The 19,960-nt window shown below is 57.4% G+C and overlaps 1 protein-coding gene across 6 annotated transcripts in view; it reads left to right on the top strand.

The window, feature by feature from the left end:
• Nucleotides 1-19,960, top strand: part of TPCN2 (two pore segment channel 2) — a 31,359-nt gene that overhangs the window by 1,695 nt on the left and 9,704 nt on the right. For 4 of the 6 annotated variants that reach the window (XM_027856099.1, XM_027856097.1, XM_027856098.1 and 1 more), the window contains exons 2-18: nt 3,008-3,072; nt 4,736-4,812; nt 5,979-6,156; nt 7,130-7,246; nt 7,779-7,885; nt 9,254-9,326; nt 10,824-10,923; nt 11,846-11,911; nt 12,851-12,915; nt 13,113-13,259; nt 14,231-14,328; nt 15,536-15,617; nt 16,049-16,135; nt 16,693-16,812; nt 17,001-17,060; nt 18,152-18,280; nt 18,716-18,765. In XM_027856099.1, the coding sequence (XP_027711900.1) occupies nt 3,008-3,072; nt 4,736-4,812; nt 5,979-6,156; nt 7,130-7,246; nt 7,779-7,885; nt 9,254-9,326; nt 10,824-10,923; nt 11,846-11,911; nt 12,851-12,915; nt 13,113-13,259; nt 14,231-14,328; nt 15,536-15,617; nt 16,049-16,135; nt 16,693-16,812; nt 17,001-17,060; nt 18,152-18,280; nt 18,716-18,765 (1,621 nt within the window). Of the gene's footprint in view, nt 1-3,007; nt 3,073-4,735; nt 4,813-5,978; nt 6,157-7,129; nt 7,247-7,778; nt 7,886-9,253; nt 9,327-10,823; nt 10,924-11,845; nt 11,912-12,850; nt 12,952-13,112; nt 13,260-14,230; nt 14,329-15,535; nt 15,618-16,048; nt 16,136-16,692; nt 16,813-17,000; nt 17,061-18,151; nt 18,281-18,715; nt 18,766-19,960 lie in introns of all 6 variants that reach the window. The other 2 variants (XM_027856100.1, XM_027856101.1) reach the window with 2 other exon arrangements.

Here is a 19,960-nt window from a genome sequence, read left to right as displayed (position 1 = left end):
GAAGGGGAGAAGGGAAGAAAGAAAAGAGGAAGGAAAGAAAACGAAGGGAGAGAGAGAGGAAAGAAAAGAAGAAGGGAAGAAAGAAGGAAAGAAAGAAGGGAAGAAGGAACAGAGGAAGGGAGTAAAGAAAGGAAGGAAGGAAAAGAAGGAAGGGAGAGAGAGAGGAAGGAAAGGAAGAAGGGAGGAAGGAAAGAAGGAAGGAAGGGAGAGAGAGAGGAAAGAAAGGAAGGAAAGAAAGAAGGGAGGAAGGGAGGGAGGGAAAGAAGGGGGGAGGAAGGAAAAGAAGGAAGGGAGGGAGGGAGGACAGGGAAGAAACAGAAGCAGCAGGCCGCTGTGTGTTCACACCTTGTGGCTATTTGTCCACTAGGGAATGGCTCTCTGCTTCTTTCTCTTTTTTCATCACCAGGTTCCCCTTTGTTCTTTTACTGTTCCATCAGTGGCCAGAACAACTCTGTTCTCTCTTGTAATAAGGGTGCAGCCTGTGAAGGGGACTACTTTGAGAGGGAGAGCTGAGCCCCTGAGGTCCGGTGGAGAGGCTGGCTGGGCAGTCAGCGGCCCTGGCCCTTTCTCCCCTGGCTGACCTTGGCCGCATCCCCCTGCCTCTGGGCTGGGGGCCTCTGGGCTCCCTCTCAGCTGTAAATCTGTGAGTTCACCACGGGCGACCATGAGTTGTTATTATTTCTCCACTGACATCTTTGTCCGGCTCCTCAGCGTGGGCTGGCCTGACCTTTCTGGTGTCTCCACCTCCATCCACAGCCCCGCCCCCTGCGCCCCCTGCGGCGTCAGGCCCGCTTTGCTTTTTGCCTGGACTCTTGGGGTGGCCCCTGCCTCAGTCTATCCCCGCTCTACTTCATGCACTCAGTGCCCAGGTCTCTTCTCTGCTCGAGGAATCTCTGTGGCTCCCTATTCCCTTCAGGGAGAGAGGACAGATGGCTCATCCCTCAGGAGTCCGGCCTGGACCCCCGTGGCAGAGCCCCAGCCCTTAGGGAGAGTCAGGGAGGGGGCACCCCAAGAAGACTGCCAGTGCTGGGCCTGGTGACAGACTTTCAGTAGCTGCAGGGGGATGACGTTTTTGGCCGGAGCAGCACCGTGGGTCAGGGGAGGGGGAAGCCCAGGGCTGAGCTCATGGAGCCTGGGAGGTGGAGGCTGCCTGGGCAGAGCCTCCCAGCCCCGTGAGCCTCCTTTGTGCGGGTTGGGGTTCCAGATCATCCACCCCTCCCCCACTCCAGAGGCAGCTTCCTTCCTGGGCCAGGCCCCAGCTAACCTCAGCCGTGTTCAGGAAACGTGGCTGGGAGCCTGGGAGCCTGGGAGTCACGTTTCTGGGGCCCCTGGCCCTGCGCTTTTGGGAGGACTGCAGTGACGGGTTCTCCCCGAGCTGCAGCCCATCGGCTCTTGTTGAAGTGACGTTTGAAGACTTCGGGGTTTTCCCCAGTTCTGGCCAAATGAGCCGGCCCCTTCCCTGCCTCCTCTGGCGCTGTCCCTCCCTGGCCTCAGACCGCAGCGTCATTCTCTAGATTAGATCTCACCCCCATCTCGTGCTTTTATCTTTGAAGCTCCTGGCTTAAGGTTTCTTGTATTTGTGTTTGTGCCGAGGAGCTCACGGAGCCGTTCCGGGCACGGGACGAGGGGCTTTGCGAGCCTGCCGTCTGAAGGCTTTGTGCTGGGCAGTGAGCTCCTTCACCCTCCGGGCCCCATCCCCCACCATCTGCCCCTGCGGGGTCCCCCCCTCGTTCCCCTGACCGTCTCCAAGGGTTGGGGCACCCTGGGTGTTCAGGCCCCCCTCTGAGGGATGAGCCGTCGTCCCGATCGCGTTGTGATCTGGTCTGGGCAGCGCTGGGCAGCGTCGGGGCCGTACGGCCGAGTGTCGGACGGCTGTGCCCTGGGCCAGCCCCCTCGTCGTCCAGAGCGGGGAGGACTGCCTGGGGTCACACAGGCGCCTCCTGCCAGCGCTGCCCTGGATTCCCAGGTTGGCCACAGTAAGGGCAGTGTCCGGTTGGGGGAAGGCCATTCCTGAACAGCTCTGCCAGGCATTCCAGTGAAGTCGACGCTGCCCGTGAGTGAATCACTCTGGTTCTGGGCAGAGCCGCTGGCTGAGGCTGCCTCCTGGGTGCCGGCCAGCCTGTGGCGTCGACGGGGCGCCTCCTGGGCAAGGGTGGCCAGCCCGCTGAGCCGAGCCGAGAGGCTCCCTCGGCCTGCTCCAAGGCCTCTGCTCTGGTCCACTGGCTTGCCTCGCTGACCTCCAGCTGTTGAGAGCTCTCCCTGAAGGGCAGAGGCCACTGGGCCCTGGCTTGTCTTTATTTCTTACCAAGGCAGGAAAGTTCCCATGAAAAAATCATGAAGTTAGCTTGGGCCGTGCTGTGCTTTGGAGAGACCTGAACTCAGAGTCGGAAGGCCTGAATTCAAGTCTCAGCTCTCCCTCTTAGCAGCTGCATTAGCCACAGCCACAGCAGCTTGTATTGCTAGGAGACACTGTGGGCCACTGCAGTCAAAGGACCCGGATTCAAATCCTGCCACGGATGCGTACAGTTTGTGTGACCTTGGGCAAGTGACTGGATCTCTTGGACATGGCAGTTCCCTTATCTCTGAACTGAGGCCTAGATGGGCTCTAAGGTTATTGCATCCCTTCCCCTCTCTAGGGGCTCAGTTTCCTCATCTGTAAAATGGGGGGTTGGACTACATGGCCCCCAAGGTCTCCCCCAGCTCCAGATTCTGTGATCCTTGGGAAAACCCCATTTTCCCAATACAGCCCATTTTACGGAGAGGGAAACTGAGCCCCAGAGAGGGGAAGGGAACTGTCCCATGTCACACAGCTAATAGTATTACAGCTAGGATTCAGATCCAGCCCTCGTGACTCCATCTCCAGCATTCTTTCCGTGACAATCCTTTAACTTCTCTTGGCCTCAGTTTCCACATCTGTAAAAATGCGTGGGGTGGTCAGGATGACCCCTCCTTCAGGGGTCCTCCAGCTCTGACATTCTGTGACTCAATTTCTCTCCTCTGTGTCCAGTTGCCGACGCCCACCGGGATCTTTGCATCAACCAGGCCGTGGTGTTTATCGAGGACGCCATCCAGGTAGGGGGCTGGGTTGTGGTGGGGGCTGCCCCTGCTCCTTTGTCCCTCCGGCTTCCTCCCCTTTGGAGGAGGAGGTGGGGTCAGGGCCTGGGGAGCGGGAGCCCCAGAAGCCCCCGCCCCATGTTTGCGAGAGTGTGCCAACCAACCCCCCCCGCCCCCCCAAGGGCCTGGCTGAAGTGGCTGCACATGGAAATGTGACCATTGCTTTTAGAAATGGTTTTCAGTTTGAGGTAGAGCAAGGCTCCTGAGTGTGCTTTCGCTCCCTCCCGCCAGGGGTGGGCTCTTCTCACACGCAGATGGGGGTGGGGCTGAGAGAGTGTGGAGGGACCTGCCCCGTGCCCAGGCACATGGCACCCCTCGAGAAACCCACACATGGTGGGCATCTTGGTGAGAGTAGAAGCTTATCCTTTTAAGGCTGTGTTTTCCTTCATTTTTAACTGCCTACACATCTTTAAATTTTTATTAAAATTATTTTATTTTATTTTCTGCCTTTTTTTTTTTTTTTGTGAGGCAGTTGGGGTTAAATGACTTGCCCAGGGTCACACAGCTAGTAAGTGTCAAGTGTCTGAGGCTGGATTTGAACTCGGGTCTTCCTGACTCCAGGGCCGGTGCTCTATCCACTGCGCCACCTAGCTGCCCCTAAATTATTTTATTGAAAAAAATTAACATTTTAATTTCTATTGCTGCCTGTTGTATGTCTCACCCCCATTCATTCCTGAACAGATCCCTGCCCCTCCCCCATGAGCCAGCCCTTCTCACACAGAGAAAAAAGAAGAGAAGAAAAAAAGCAAAAAGCAGGATGTAAGAGTGTATGCAGTATCCTGCACCCATTGTCCCCCATCTGGGCAACCCAGGGAAGGAGGAAGATTTTCTCTCCCTTCTCTGGGTCCATTTTAAATTTTTTAAAATATGTGTTATGTTTTACACACACACACACACACACACACACACATATGTATATATGTGTGTGTGTATGTATGTATGTGTATATATATATATGTACACACACACACACACACACACACACATATATATATATAGTATGTCTCCCAGTATCAAATAGAATCTATTCAGTGCAATTTAATAAATTCTCACTGATTCCTGGAATTCGAGCACTTAGCAGAGTGCTGGAACATAGTTGGTGTAACTGATCTATAATAGTAATAATAATTAATTAATTCTGGCATGCTAATACTGATCAGTGAATCGCCTGCACACTGCCTGACAGTTCTGAAGGTCAGCTCTCATGGGCCAGGAGTGGGACCAAGATTCTGCTGCTTTTAGGGTTTGACCCTTTGCTCGCCAGACTTCTTGTCTGTCTCTTGGCCCTCCCCTGGCTGTCACCGTGTCCTTGTTTCTAATGCACGGCCTGGGTTTTCACCTGGAAGGCCCGAGTTTGGCGGCCCGGTCTCTATTTCCTGAAGCCCCTGAGAGTTGAGCTGGTCAGGAGACTGAGCCCCAGCTGTGGGCTGTGCCACCTGGGCACCCACCTGGCCGCCTCCCGCGGATGACCCAGCCCTGAAGGGGGCAGCATAGGTGGCCGCAGGGCAGGGACCCCGGCCCCCAGCTCTTCTCCCGTCTGCTTCCCCGAACCCCGCGTGTCAGAAGCTGTTTCCGTCCCAGCGTGTGGTGTCCCCTCACCGTGTCCGACTTCTCATTCCAGTACCGTTCCATCAATCACCGCATGGACTCCACGTCGCTGGCACTGTACCGATGGCATTACTCACGCATCTGCCAGGGGTGAGAATTCCCTCACTTTACTCGTGGTTTTCCCAGTGAGCTCTGCTGGATTCTGTCAGGAATCATAGTAATAGTGCCCCCAGCACTTCCGTGGGGCTCCATCCATTTATAACTCTTAATGATCCTGGGAGGGCAGTCTGTACTGCAGGGAGGGGGGTGCCCATTTTAGAGATAAAGAAACTGAGCCTCGGAGACGTTAAATGACTTGCCCAGTCCCTGTGCCTCCTTGCCGTTGATTCCTGGGGCTGGGGCTGGGGCAGGATCTGCAGAGCCAGGCAGGGCTGGAGCAGGGAAGGCCATGAGGCTGCCCTGGGGGCACCCAGTGAGGACGCCTCTGATGCTTACCACCTGTGAGGCTGCCCTTGGGGGCATCGCTTTTTTCCTAGGCCTCAGTTTCCTCATCTGTAAAATGGACTCAGTGGTCTCTGAGGCTTCTTCTGCCTCGACATGTGGGTCCCATGATCAGGATCAGAGTGGGCAGGAGGGCATGGGGCAGCTCGGCGACTACCCCTGTGCTGCGGCCAGGCCTGGTGCTGCAAGGGGAGACACGGAGACTCAGGGGAAGGCTCCCGCCAGGAAGTGGGGGGCGGGAGTGTGTCTACACTGGGCTGGGGAGGGGACTGGTGTGCAGTTAGATCTGCCCAGCCCTGCCCGGGGTCCTCAGTCTGTCTTCCCTCCGTACTTCTGGGAAGCTTGGCCAGCTCCAGGCTCGGGGCGGAGCGGGGCGGGGCAAGGCTGGCCTCCGGTCCCCTCATCTGGGTAGTCTGTGAGCAGGACCGCAGGCCTTGTCCTCGATCCAGAGGGTGGCCATGGTGGGCTCCTTGGGCCGCCCTTCTGTGTCGTCTGAACGGGACCAGTTTATCGAGGATTCAGACCGCGGCTGACCCTTGGCGAGTAGGGCGGGCCGTGCAGGGTCTTGCAGGATCACTGGACGCAGGGCCATCCGACTCTATAGAAGAGTCAGCTGAGGCCCAGAGAGGGCGAGGGACTTGCCCAGGGTCTCACAGCCAGTCAGTTGTAGAGCAGGACCCTGGGCTCCACGCGTGGGGCTTCTCCCACTGCCCCGTGTCAGCCATGTGGTGGCTGGCCGTGGCCAGGCTGCCCTTGTGGCGGGGCTTGCGGAGGGTCGGCCCGGCATTTTCATGGAGCTCTGGCTTTTCTCCTAGGGTTCTCAGTTTCACCATTTTCCTGATCCTGTCTCTGGCTTTCATCGAGACCCCTTCTTCCCTCACGGTCACCTCGGACGTCCGCTACCGCCAGGCCCCCTGGGAGCCTCCGTGCGGCCTGACGGAGAGCGTCGAGGCGCTGTGCTTCCTGGTGTTCATAGCGGACGTGTCCATGAAGGTGAGCCCGGTGTGGGGGAAGGGCTGCCCCAGGGCTCCTGGCGTCCCCCCCCCCCCCCCCCCCCCGTGTCCCCCCCCCCCCCCCCCAACCCATCTGCCTGGCATGCTGGGAAATCATCTGTGCAGACGCCCTGGCTTTTGTCCTTTTAAAACCTGCTCATTGAAGTCCTTTGTCGTGAAATGGCCTTTGCTTTGTTCTCGTCCTCTCCATCCCAATTCTTACAACAAAGAATGACAAAGAGGAAAAGAGTCTTGACAGTGTATGCACTGTTCTGTGCCTGCAGACCCCCACCTCTGCAAAGAAGACACGTTCTCTCCCTCTCTGTCTCTGTCCTCCCCTTCTCTCTCTCTTTCTCTCTCTTGTCTCTCTGTTTCTTTCTCCTCCTTCACTTCTCTCTCTCTTCTCCCCTTCTCTCTCCCTCTCTCTTTCCCTCTCTCTCTCTCCTCCCCTTCTCTCTCTCTCTGTATTTCTTTTCCTTTCTCTCCCCTCCCCTTCTCTCTCTTCTTCTCTCTTCTTTTCTCTCTCTTCTCCTCCCCTTCTCTCTCTCTCTGTATTTCTTTTCCTTTCTCTCCCCTCCCCTTCTCTCTCTGTCTTCCTCTCTCTTCTTGTCTCTGTTTCTTTCTCCTCCTCCCCTTCTCTCTCTCTCCTCCCCTTCTCTCTCCCTCTCTGTCTCTCTTTCCCTCTCTCTCTCTGCTCCCCTTCTCTCTCTTCCTTTCTCTTCTTCTCTCTCCCTCTCTCCTTTCTCTCCTCCTTCCCCCTCTTCCCCTCTCTGTCCCCCCCTTCTTTTCCCACCCCTTTCCAGCTCTCCCCTTCTTCACTTTCCATGTCTCTGGGCCTCAGTATCCTCATCTGTAAAATGGGGGCTGTGAGCCTCGTGGTCCCCTGGGCTTCCCCGGCTGCCTCCCAGGACGGAGAAAAGCCTGATTTCCCCGGAGGCGTTGAGAGCGTCTCAGTGTGTGCCTTGGTCTTCTAGAGCTATTTGATTGGATGGAGAGAGTTTCTGAAGAACCGCTGGCTGTTGGCCTACATCGTGGCGCTGGTGGTGTCTCTGACCGACTGGACCGTGTCCTTGAGCTTCGGCTGTCGGGAGGTGAGGGGAGGGGGCTGCGGAGGACGCGGCCTGAGATGGGAATGACCCATGGGGAGGATGGGGCGTGTGCTCACACACGTGTGCCCGGCGTGCCGTTGGTAAACACCTACTGTGTGCAAGGCCCCTGAGGATGGGAGGTGGGACGAGGTGGGGGCAGGGGGCGGGGCCGCTCCTGGATTGGGAAGGGGCCTCCGACGGGGGTCTCACTCCCACAGGATCCATCGAAGCCATTCGGTGAAACTTGGTTCAATGAATGATTTAGAGGCGGGGCGGCTTGTGGAACCCCGGCCTTTTTCATGCTGGAAGGGGCAGAGGCTGAACCAGGAATCCCTCCTGCCCATGGTCGCCTGGCTTCTGGTGGGGAGCCCCTGGTGCTGGGACAGTGTGTCCCAGCGTGGGGCGGCCGGCTCTTCAGAATGGAGCCTTCCTCTGTAACTCCTTCTACCCCACCCGCCCCCATGCTGGTTCCGCCCCTGGGGACGTCCCTGTTCCAGCTGGGCGCTTCGGGACCCAGGATCCTCCTCTCTTTCAGACGCTGCGTGTCCGCCGGCTCGTGCGACCTTTTTTCCTTCTCCAGAACTCTTCCATGATGAAGAAGACGCTGAAGTGCATCAGACGGACGCTGCCCGAGATGGCCAGGTCTACAGGGGGGTGGGGTGGGGCGTTGGATACTTCAGCAGTGGGGCATGCTGCGGGGCCCAGAGCTCTGAGCCCGGAGTCAGGGAGAGCTGAGTTCCAGTCCAGCCTCAGACGCTTCCTAGCTGGGTGACCCCGGGCAAGTCACTGAAAAACAAAAACCAAAACCCTCGGTTTGCCTCAGTTTCCCCGCCTGTCAAATGGGGATAATAACCACCCTGGCTGAGGTCCAAATGAGGTGACATTGAGAAGGCACGTTGTAAACCTTAAAGCATTATATGAATGACGTCTGTTCCGTGTGTGGGGGCCAGGAGGGGGCGGAGGGAGCACAGGAAGAGCATCTTCTGTACCTGGGAGTCGTGGTGACCCAGACCTGGAGCTGGGCCTCCCAGCTGGGGAGGTGCCTTGTCTCCCCGTGGGGGCCAGGTGCCGGGGGTCAGAGTCCCTGCCCTGGTGGTCCCGGCGACCTCGGCCCCTTCCTGGCTGTTCGCTGACCCTGCCTTACCTGGGAGGGCCCGTGCCTCCTCGGGGCTGGTGGCGCTGGGCTGCTGCCTGAGCATCCGGCTTTGAGATGGCAAGGCCCGGTGGTAAAGCCACCCGCGGGGACCCCTCTGCATGTGCCAGCAGGATGACGATCCCCTCAGTCCTTTCCTGTTGTCACAACCGTCCCTTGACTTTAGTGCCCAGGGCGCCTATGGGCGTAGAGCAGAAAGGACCCCAGCCCCAGTGGGGCTGGGGGTGCTGAACCCTTTTTTCACTTCAGGCACTGGGGATACAGCCAAACGTGTCACACTGCCTGCCCTCCAGGAGGTTACATTCCATGGTGGGTCATGGTGGGGGGCGCATTAGAGAAAAGGAAGATTGAAAGAAACTGAGGCGTCTGCGGCTCACAGCATTTCAGTGACTTGGCAGTTGTTAGATCCATAATAGAGAAGGCAGAGAAGAAAAAAATAAGCATTTCTATAGTGCCTACTGTATGCCAGGCGTTGTATGATGTGCTTTACAAATACGGTTTGATTTAATTTTCACAACAACCCTGGGAGGGAGGGGCTGTTATTATCTCCATTGTACAGAAGAGGAAACCGAGGCAGCAGAGGGTCACCCAGCTAGGAAGTGTCTGAGGCCGGATTGGCCCCGTCCCCGGGCCCTGATCCCTCCCCGCTCCTTGGGGCTCTCCAGCCGGGGAGCTTTGTTTCTTTCTGGGGCAGCTGCCCCCTTCCCTGGGGGGCGGCTCGCGGTGGGGAGGGCGGTCCCTTTGGCCGTCTCTGCCGTTAGGACTCGGCCCCTGGCGAGCGGGGGTCTGAGCCAGGCCGGGCGGGGCACGTCTGTCCCCTCGGCCGACCTGTGTCCCCTCGGGGCTCTCCCCAACAGCGTTGCGCTGCTGCTCTTTGTACACCTGTGCCTGTTCACGATGCTCGGCATGCTGCTGTTCATGCGGGAAAAGGTGAGGGGGAAGGGTCCCACCCGTGTACTGGCGCCCTCCCCTGCTGCCGGGGTCCTGGGCCCAGAGAGGTTAGGCGTCTGCCTGAGGTCACACAGCCAGTAAGACTCCCGAGCCCAAGGCCAAATCATGCCCGTCACCAGGCGTTTACTGGGCCTCCCCTCTCCCCTCCCTTCCACTCGTCCCTAGCCTGGAGCCCTCTTTGGCGTGAGGCAGCCCGGGAGAGGACTGAGCTCTGGCCCTTCCTGGCTGGGTGACCCTGGGACAATAACCGCGCTCCCTCAGCCGCCATTTCCTTGTTTGTAGCCCCACGGCAGCCCCCGGCATGGGTGCTCTTGTCCCCTTTTACAGATGAGGAAACCGAGGCTTCTGGGGGGCTCGGTCACTTGTCCGGGGCCCCCAGCGAGTGAGCGTCAGAAGTGGGATTTGAACCCAGGTCCCACAGTTCCAAGTCCCCTGCTGATTGGCTCTGACCCTCTGCCTCTGAGATACTAACGCTCGTGATGAAGAGGAAGATGCCCAGCATTTATATTGTAATTCAGGATTCTTAATTGGCTTTACATGTGGTATCTCATTGGATCGAGTACGGATCCTCACAGCTACCCTGGCAGGGGGATGCCGTCATCATCCCTACTTTATAGTTGAGGAAACCGAGGCAGGCAGCGGCGAAGGGGCTTAGGTGGGGATCCGTGTCAGTGGGCTTCCTCTCCCCGTGTGCGGACGTCCCCAGGAAGGGAACCGAGCCCGGGTCTTTCCTTTGGGTACCAAGGCCTGATGTGTGCCCAGCAGCCTCATTTGGTGGCTCTGGGCGTGACGGGGGCATCCCATCTGCCCCCAGGTGCTCCTATGCTCCTCCTCCCAGTCTCCCCCCCGCAGTCCCCCATGCGAAGGCCCTGTGTCTGTCGATGATGGTTTGTACCTGGCTGTCTGTGTGTCATCTCCCCCATCGGACGGGCAGGGACTGCCGGGTGCTTAGCACAGTGCCTGGTGCATAGTGGGAGCTTCATAAATAATTTTATTGGCTGACTGGCTGACATAGGCACAGACCACCTGTGTGGCTTTAGGCTAGAGGGACCTTGGAGGCCTTCTTTTATAGAGGGGGAAACTGAGGCCCAGGGAGCGACCCGACCCAGGCCACACAGATAGCGAAAAGCAGGGGCTGGATCTGAACCTGGGCTGTCTTCCTGCCCAGCCGGGTCTCTTGGCCCTTCTTTCCCCCAGGGGATGGGCTTGGCTCAGTCAGAGTCCCTCATACCTTGCTCCCCTCCCCCACCCCTGTGTGTCCTCAGCCCTGGGCAGCTTGGAGGCTCTGGGGAGGATGGGCCCAGCCTTGGGTTTCTGCACGGTCTCAGAGACTCCCAAACCCACCTTGTCCCGACGCAGGATCCCCGCTCCGTCCCCGGTGGCCTTCCAGGCTGTTTGGAGATCTCTGGGACAGTGGGGGCGGGGCATCCCTGCTCACTCGTCTGGCCTCCTAAAGCCCCATTCCTCCATGCCCAGGATGACCGGAAGGACCAGGAGCGGAGGCTGTATTTTCAGAACTTTCCAGAGTCGCTGACTTCCCTTCTGGTGCTGCTGACCACAGCCAACAACCCCGACGGTGAGTGAGATGCCCACTGTCACGAGGGTCTGTTTGAAGTCCTGCCCCTTTCCGGGTTTCTTCCCTGGGGGCTGTGACAATCCCAGAGCCTAGAACGGGAAGGGGTTCTAGGCCAGCCCATGACATCACCTCCAACAGAGGATCGCCCAGCCTCCGCTTGAGGACCTGCAGAGATAGAATGTCCCCAAGGCGCCCGTCCTGGAGAAACATTTTATCTCCAAAACCTGCCTCGCTGGGGCCTCCCCTGCCTCCTTCATGGGCTCTGGGCTTCCTAGGGCCGGGGCGAAGCCCGCTGATAAGCCTCCAGGGGCTCCCTCTTCCCTTGACTCTTTCTGGGTCTGTACCCCGAATCCCACCACGTCACACCGTGACCTGTCTCCTGTCTCCCAGCACTTCCTTCTGCCCCAGCTCCGGGCACGCCTTCATCCCCATCTCCCGAATCCAAAACTCTCACCTCCTGTGTGGGGGAGGCCACCTAAACTCCCGTTAGCTCCCTGGGCTGCCATGTCCCTTGTGGATCTGCAGAAAGCTCGCGGTCTGTTTCAGCCCTTTTCCCACACCAAACCCTCTGCTGCGATTGACTTTTTGAGCCCCAGTGGGGGACTTTACATTGTTGGAGAGGCTGGTTCTGTCCAGCCAACTCAGTGTCACCAGTGGGTGAGAAATCTCCACTTTTCCCTTGGGATGCAGGAAGTTAAATCCACCACTGAGTATGTGTGGGGGCAGGGTGGGAGGAAGAGGGACGACTCCTTTGCTTATGAGCCTCTGTCTCCCTCCTCTCCTCGAGGCGCCCCTTCAAAGGCTCCCCCCGCCTCCCACTCCTTCCCACGTCCTCCTGATCTGAACTAGCTCTGAGGTTGGGAGTGTCTTTCTTTTGGATGGTTTTAATTCCTAATTTAATTAATTTAATTCCTAATTGTAGTGATGATTCCTGCATATTCCAAGAACCGGGCGTATTCCATCTTCTTCATCGTCTTCACTGTGATAGGTGAGCGAGCTCCCCACCCTGGGAGCACCTGAGATGAAGTCCTCTGGCCAACCCATGGGCAGCAGCCTCACTGACCGTGACGCCGAGAGTACGGGCGGGCCGGGGTCACCTCCTCTGACGTTGCCATCGGGCGGGCTCTGTGTCCCCAGTCACCCCCCACTTCATCATTATGGATTTATTGTGCAGCGTGGCCGGGGTCAGAGGGCTGGCCCCCGAGACAGGAAGACAGGCACCCTGACACTGTCAGATAAACTCGGATCCCTGGTCTGCATTGGTGGAGAGAGTTTCCACGCTGGAAGTTTCTGACCCTGGTGGAATCCCAAGTCTGCTTCCCTCTGTCCTCCCCTCCTCCCCAGTCTTTGGGTCATCCTAGAATCAGAGATCAGGAAGGGGCCTGGAAGAGGCCCAAGAGGCCATCCGGTCTGTCCCTTATTGGACAGATAAGGAAGCCGGCCCGCAGTGGGGTGGTGCCTTGCTCGCTTAGTTCCACGTGACCAATCAGCATTTACTGAACACCTGCTTTGTGCTGGCCCTGAGCTTAGTGCTCGGAGTAAGAAGGCTAAAGTGAAATAGTTCCTGTCCTCAAGAAGCTTCCACTCTAGCAGGGAAAAGAGAAATGCTTGTTGGCTTGGGCCAGGCTGGCCCCCGGGTCTCTGCCTCTCCACTGGTTCATGTGATCCGGGTCGTGCCATCCCCAAGCAGGGCATCCTAGCAAGGCTCCGGCTCGCTAAGAGTTCACACGGTTTGGAGAGGAGCGAGAGGTGCTTGGGAAGCTTCTGAAGCTGTGCTTAATTAGGCAAAGAAGGGGAGAGTGTGGAGGGGAAGCCAAGAGGAAGGGTGGGTCAGCAAGTGACTGCGTACTGGCCTGACCGCCGCGCCCTGACCGCCGTGGCCTGACCGCCCCCGCCCTGACCGCTGCACCCGCTTTCTCCCTCACAGGAAGTTTGTTTCTGATGAACCTGCTGACCGCCATCATCTACAACCAGTTCAGGGGCTACCTCATGGTGAGTCGGGGCCGGCACCTTCCTCGCGACGTTCAGGTGGGTCGTACGTGCTGGGGAAATGTCCTTTGAAGAAGGCCTCCCCCATGGGGCTTGATCAGAAGTAGCGAGAGAGATGGGTGGCTTGGCAGCCAGGCTGCGCGCTGCCGTGGAGGAGCTGAGTCACCTTCCCTGGGCCTGAGTTTCTCTCTCTGTTGTAGGGGTTGGACGGGGTGACCCCGAGACCTCTTCCTGCCCCCAGAGTCCATCGTTCTCAGGGTGGTCTTGGATGTCTTGTGGAAATTGAGGCAGAAGGGGGCACCGGAGGGTGTTTCCCAGGCCCGCTGTGGATGGTGTGTGCTTTTTTGGTGGGTAGAGGGGCCAGGACGTGTGATTTCATTGGGTGGGGTAAAGAAATCCCTTCTAAGCAGTACACAGTAGAAGGGAGGAAGGATTTATGAAGCGCCTACTGTGTGCCAGGAACTTAGTACTTTATAAATCTGTCTCGTTTGATCCTCACACCAACCCCAGGAGGAAAGGGCTATCATGATCCCAGTGTTACAGATGAAGAACTGAGGCTGACTTGCTTAGGGTCACACATCTAGTAAGTGTCTGAGGACATATTTGAACTCAGGTCCTTTGGCCTCCAGGCCTAGAGCTGTAGCCACTGGCAGCCTCGCTGCCTCTAAGCAGTTCTCAGCCTCAGGGTGCCCGGGGCTCCACAGCAGGGACTTCCCATTGTTACTGAGGCTCCCCGTGGCCGCCCCCGCCCTCACCCGCCTTGTCCCGTTGACCCATTTCTGGGGATGGGCCTCCATCCTCCTGGTCACCCAGAATCCGGAGCTCAGCTTCTGAGGTTAGCGCCCAGCAGAGACGGCCGGGGGCTGTGGGGGATGTCAGGGAAATGGGCTGCCCCAGAGGCCGGGGCTCCCTCCTCCTCCCAATGGAGGCTCAGGTGAGGACTGGATGACCGGTGCCCATGGGTGTGGGATGGACAGAGTGGCCCCAGGGTCCCTCCAGCCCTGAATGTCTGTGACGTTCCGGGTTTCATTTCAGCTTGAGTCTCCCTCCGTCCGGGCCTGGCTTAGAGCCTTGCACATAGTAGGTACTCACCCAGCATCAGAATGGAATGAGGGTCTCCTTTTCCCCTCCCCTCCTGGGGCCTTCTCTGCATCCTGGCTTGTCCCTGTGGCACTTTGGAGGCCAAGGCACGCATGGCCAGGCATGTGCACATGTGTGTGCGTGCGCACGTGCGTGAGCACGCATGTGGGGAGGGGTCCTGGGTTCAAGTCTAAGCAGAGCCCCTTTGCTGGCCCTCCGGGCCGCTTCTCCTTGGCAGGAATCGATTCAGTCCTCGCTCTTTAGGAGGCGACTGGGGATCCGGGCGGCCTTCGAAGTCCTCTGCTCCCTGGAAGGAGCAGAAATCCATCCTCTTGTGTGAGTGGGGGCTGGGCGGGGCAGAAGGGGCGGCCCTCATTTCCCTTCCCGCTGATGGCAGCTCAGATGGCTCCCTCTGCTTCCGGCCCAGTCTGAGCTCATTCATTCAGTGAGATGTCCCACTTGTTCCAGCCTCACGAGGTGGCCTGGGCTGGGCATGGGGGAGACCCCCAAATCAATGAGGTGAGACCCTGTCCTCGGGGGGCTTCTGCTCTGGTGGGGAGGTAAGCCATGTGTGCGTATGAATAGAGCACGAATGCACCCCGTGCCACCTTGGGCCATTCACTTCATCTTTCTGGGCCTCCGTTTCCAAGTTAGTAAAATGACCACGAGGCCTTTGAGAGCCCTTCAGGAGCCACACCCGGAGGCCCAGGGGGCCTTGGCTTTCCCCTGTCCTGCCTTTGGCAGTCAGCCTGGTGAAGCCTGTGGCCCCTTCTCAGAATTAGGTTTTTAAATGCATAAAGTAAAATACGTAGGATTCCATAGGAAACCAATCACGTTGAAATACAATTTTCAAAATGTTAAAAATAAAAAATAAATAATAAAAACAGATAATAAAAATGTATGAATATATACATAATAAATAATGAAAATAAAAATAAAAATAAAAAATAAGCCCAGGTTAAGAATTCTTGTTTCTGGGTCTGAGCACCTGTGAAGAATAGAGAGGCTGGCTTTAAGGTGTTGTGAGATCAGCTGAGGGAAACTCCCTCACAACTGGAGATCAGGGATGGCTTCCTGGAGGAGGGGGCCTTTGGGCGGGGCCTGGAGGGCAGGTAGTGACAAGGTTCTACCTTAGGGAGGGAGGTGGGAGGTTTGGGGGAAGGAGCGACTGGGCAGCTGGAGGCCAGAAGGGAGAATTGGCTTCAGGTATTTCCTAGAACTTTCTAAGATGACACTTGGGGGGGCGGGGCGGGGCTGACAGAACCTGCCACAAGCAGAGGCAGGTGTAGACTTGGCAGGAAAAAACAACCCGGAACCTAGACTGGGAGCTCTGCTGTAGTGGCCTGGGCTGCCTCAGGAGGTAGTGAGCTCCCCATCCCTGGCAGGATCTCCAAGCTGAAGTTGGATTCCCTCTCATGGGGGGGCGGGTGTTCCTCGGGAGTTTCTGGCTGAGCGGTGGCTTGGGTCAGAAAGCTGGAGCTGTGCTCCTGACAAGCTTGGGCAGACGCTTCTCACTGGGGCTCTGGCCTTGGCCTCCTTGCAGAGTCGGTGTTAAGCCGGAAACGTTCCTCCAGGTGATTCAGAAAGTGAAAATGAGCCTTTACTGCAAGGAAGCCATCATCCAGGTAAGTGGCGGCTTGATCCCCCATGCCAGGCGCCCACGCCAGGCTCCGTGCCAGTGGGGCATCTCTTGTCCGGGCCTGCCTCTGCCCCGTGTCAGCTGTGGTCCGGAGGCTTCCTGGGGAGTCATGGGGAGAGCGTCCTGGTGTGAGGCAGAAGCTGCCCGAGGACCCCGGGGGCTGCCTCAGGTCGGGGGCATGAGCTTTGATGATAATTAGCCGAGATATTTTCCTTCCCGTTGAAAGGGAAACAGGCCTCAACCTCGTGGTTCCTGGGGGATGCGGCCCCGGGGGCCGGCCCGTGCTCCCACGCGCTTCTGGGGCCCCACAGGCGGCTCTTTTCACTTTGACCCGTCTCTGGCTGGCGCCCTGTGTCCCTTGGAAACAAACCCGGGGTTCTTAATAGATTTTCATCCAGACTTTTCTCTCGTTTGAAGACTGTTGGATCCCACGCCGGCGGACTGATGTCGGCTGATCAGTTCCAGAGCGTCTTCGAGGAGCTGGACAAAGATGCGATTAAGGAGGTCCGTCACCCCCTGAAACCCGGGGCTGCTGGAATTTGGGGGGATTTCTGTTACGTCCATAGTTGAGTCTCCTCATCTCCGCCGACACAGCCAGATGCCTCGTAGGCGGCCCACGAGCCTCAGCACCGGCACGGTTCTTCCCAGCTCGGCTGTCGTCCTTTAATGAGCTGAAACTGGTCCGGAGAGCCTGGGGTGGAGAGGAGTCAGGCCTTAAGCCTGGCGTCTGTCTGCTGCCGTGACCGTGCCCCCAACTCTTGGGTCTTTGTGGGGCCTCTCAGTTGGTTGATGCAAGAGAAGCCGTGCTCAGTGACCTTTCCTTTGAGAAGTGCTTGGGGATGGCTGGAAGTGCTCTTGGGGGGTGGATTGGGGGAGCTCACCCGGAGAGTGGCGTAGCTTGCTTTATTTTGTTTAAATTTTCCGTTTTGTTCTTGCCTCGTTGGAGGAGGGCAGTCCTTCCCATTTAAAAAACCAGACAAGCCGAGGCATAAAGAGGCTGGCTCCAGCCCCTCTGAAGTCCTTTCTTCACGCTGTTTATCTGTTTTTTGTTTTTTTCCCAGCATCCTCCTCGGCCCGCGTACCCTTCCACTGTCCTGCAACGTGCGCAGTCTGTCTTTGGCCACCGCTATTTTGACTACTTGGGGAACTTTGTCGCCTTTGGAAACATCGTTTCCATTTGTGTGAGCACTGTTTCTTGACGTGTGGCCGCCATCTTACTTCTTTTTCCATCTGCCCTTGGGTTGTGGTCCTACTGTTGTCTTTCCTGGATTTTTTAATTAGGGGTTGGGGTGGAGGAGTTTGTGGCTTGGCCTTTTTGTGTATATGATTCAGGTGGCCCCAGGTGACACGCCCTCTGCTCTCCTCCCAGGTGTTCTTGGTGATAGACGCGGACAAGTTGCCCAGTGAGCGGGATGACTTCATTCTGGGGGTAAGCTTCGGGCTTGCCTCTTCTATTTCTACGTCTGCTAGGTAGCAGCGGTCCGCGTCGTCCACCTGTGCATCTGGGCGTTGGTCTCCCTCCCTTCCCAGGCCGGGGTGGGGGACGTTGGACGCCTTCGTGTGGCCCTTTAATGTGTCCATCAGAAGGAATGGGCAGCATTTTTGTGTAGAAACGAAGGTGCTCCTCCCCTTCTGTGCCGTTCTCTTCACTAAGCCCTGGGGACGCCCCTCTCAAGGGCTCCGTTTTCCCTGCTGTGAGAGTTCATTTATAATGATGATCCTGAGGCCCCCAAGTCGGCACAGGAGGGATAGACGATGCCCGTGTGAGTGCTGACTTCGCTTTATGGGATCAGTCTTCAATTGTCTGCAGTCTGTAGCCCGGCTGCCCACTCTGGTGGCTGTGGGCCTTGAGGGGCCAGGCCCTGCCAGGAGCCTGCCAGATGCAGGGCATCCTGGGGACTCTGTGTCACCGCAAAGCTCTCGTGGTGAATCGTGGCGATTGTTGGCTGTTTTATACGGCTTCATTTGCCGCCCCCTAGGAGAGGGTTTTGTTGATTTTTTGGGGCAGGGGGACCTGTGGAATGAAATGGGATCCTTTCTTCTGCCCTTTGAGTTACAAAGTCATCCAAAAGCATTTAACAGACTCAAATAGCTTTTGGTCGTTATCACGGATCTGGGGCTGAAAGAGGCCTCGGGCTATCCAACCACCTCGTTTTACATTTGAGGAAACTGAGGCTGGTTATGTGACTCGCCCAAGGTGGCCCCGGCAGCAAGTTAGAGGTGAGAGTTGAACTCACGTCTCCTGACTCTAGGCTAGCGCTCTTCACTGAGTGTTGTGTCAGATTGATGGATTCTAATCAGACACTGACCCTTACGCAGGACACCCCGATTCTTCTTGGTGGCAGACCCGGGCCCACGTGGTCATCCGGAACGTTTGGTCTGTCCGGACCCTCTTTTCCGGTCCCCTCGAGCCCTCATGGCTGGCAGGAGACCAGGCTGGCCGCCCACCCGCCTACCGTCTTTTGGAGGCCTCTTTTTGGGGCTCCACTGACTAGGATTTTCCCATTTCACGCCTCCAAGGTCCTGAACTGTTTCTTCATCCTCTACTACGTGCTGGAGATGCTGCTGAAGGTGTTTGCACTGGGCCTGAAAGGCTACGTCTCCTTCTTCAGCAACATTTTCGATGGGATTCTCACCGTGATCCTGCTGGTAACAGCTACCAATGGCGGGATGGGGAGGGAGGGCGTGGGGGAGGGCAGGCTTGAGCCTCCGCCGGACACGGCCTCCTGGTGGTCAGCCTCGGTCTTCCCCTAGGGACCGAGGAGGGGCACCCCGCCTAACGAGGCCCACACTGATTGCCCCCTGGGTGATCCCGGTGGCTCATGGCTGAGCAGGGGGAGGGATGGTGCATCCAGCAGAGGTCAGGGAGCTCCTTTTCCAAAGGCCTTTGGGGGCTGAGCCCTTTGGGCAGGCGGGCCGGCCTGGCTATCCCATGGCTGTGGCAGGCTCAGAGGCCTCCATCCTGTGTGTGGCGCTGTTCCCGTCCCTAGGACGGGGCGGTGGATGGGCTGCTGTGAGTTTTTCCACCCCCAGACCCAGCTCAGCATTGTTGTAGCTGTGCCTTCTTCTCTTTTGTAATCAAAGGTTTTGGAGATCTCCACTCTCGCCGTGTACCGATTTCCTCATCCAGGCTGGTAGGTGACCTGACTAGGATGCTGGCCTCTTCTTCCCTGGCCCTCCAGGAGCAGCCATGAGATGGTGCAGGGCCTGCTTGCGTGGGTCCTTCAGCTGGTTCTGCGGGTGCCTGAGCCCTGCTGAGATGGGGGCCCCTGGGCTCGGTAGCAGTGCCCCCTGTCCCCCACTCCCCACCCCTGGTCAGGGCAGGGTCCCTGGTCTGCCTGCAGCACAGCAGGCTTTGGAACCGTGGGCGAGGAGCTCACTTTGCGTCGCCAAGGTAAGATGGGCTGGCTCCCTGTTGGGCGCTGTAGACGGCCCATTGTCCTTCCCCTGAGGGCTTGAAGCCTCGCTGTGTCTGTGCACGTGGCCGGAGCGAATGACCCTGACTGGGCGGCACGGGGCTCCCCTTGAGCTGGGGGGCTCTTTGCTGCTTAGGATTTTGGCTTCTCCCCAGCTCTGGGACCCCAAATCCCTGCCATCATCTGTGCCTCAGTTTCTCCCTCTGTAAGATGAGCTCCCGGGCTCCTTTGACATTCTAGGATTCCATTTGAGAGAGAAGATAATATTAATAATAACAACAGTAACGAGGATGATAATATAACAACAGAGATAACATTAAAACCACAACTCAGTCAGTGACAGAAGCCTGTGGTCTTGATCTCCTGGCAGAGTCGTTTGCAGGGCATTAAACTTGAAAGAATAAACAACATAAAAGACTCGGCAGGAAAGACGCTCGCCTCAGGACTGTTTCTGTGTGAACTTCATGGAACGAAGTGAGGAGAGTGCAAGAATTCCAGCCTCGACAGCGGGCAGAGGAGCTGGTGTTCCTGGAGCCTTTTAGGGCTTCTAAAGCACCGTTTTGGCATCATCTTGACGGCTGGTGCCCTTATCCTCATTTTACAGATGAGGAAACTGAGGCTCAGAGTTTAAAATGACTTGCCCAGAGTCACAGAGCTAGTAAGTGCCTGAGACAGGATTTGAGCCCAGGTCTTCCTGACTCCAGACCTGGCATTGTAGTCACTCTGCCCCAGTGGGGCAGGGGTCATAAGAGACACTTCATTTTGTGCCTGATTCCAAGTCTCGTCATTGATGACAGGATCATAGAGGTCGAAGGGACCTTGGAGGTCATCTGTGTAACCTCCTTTTATAGAGGAAGAAACTGAGGCACTAAGAGGGAAGGTGACCGGCCTAAGGCCTCACTAAGAGGGAAGG

The sequence above is a fragment of the Vombatus ursinus genome, unplaced genomic scaffold (genome assembly GCF_900497805.2).
Source record: "Vombatus ursinus unplaced genomic scaffold, bare-nosed wombat genome assembly UNPS02011369.1, whole genome shotgun sequence".
NCBI classification, from domain to species: domain Eukaryota; kingdom Metazoa; phylum Chordata; class Mammalia; order Diprotodontia; family Vombatidae; genus Vombatus; species Vombatus ursinus.
The sequence above is the reverse complement of the archived record's forward strand: the minus strand, read 5'-3'. Positions and strand labels throughout refer to the sequence as shown.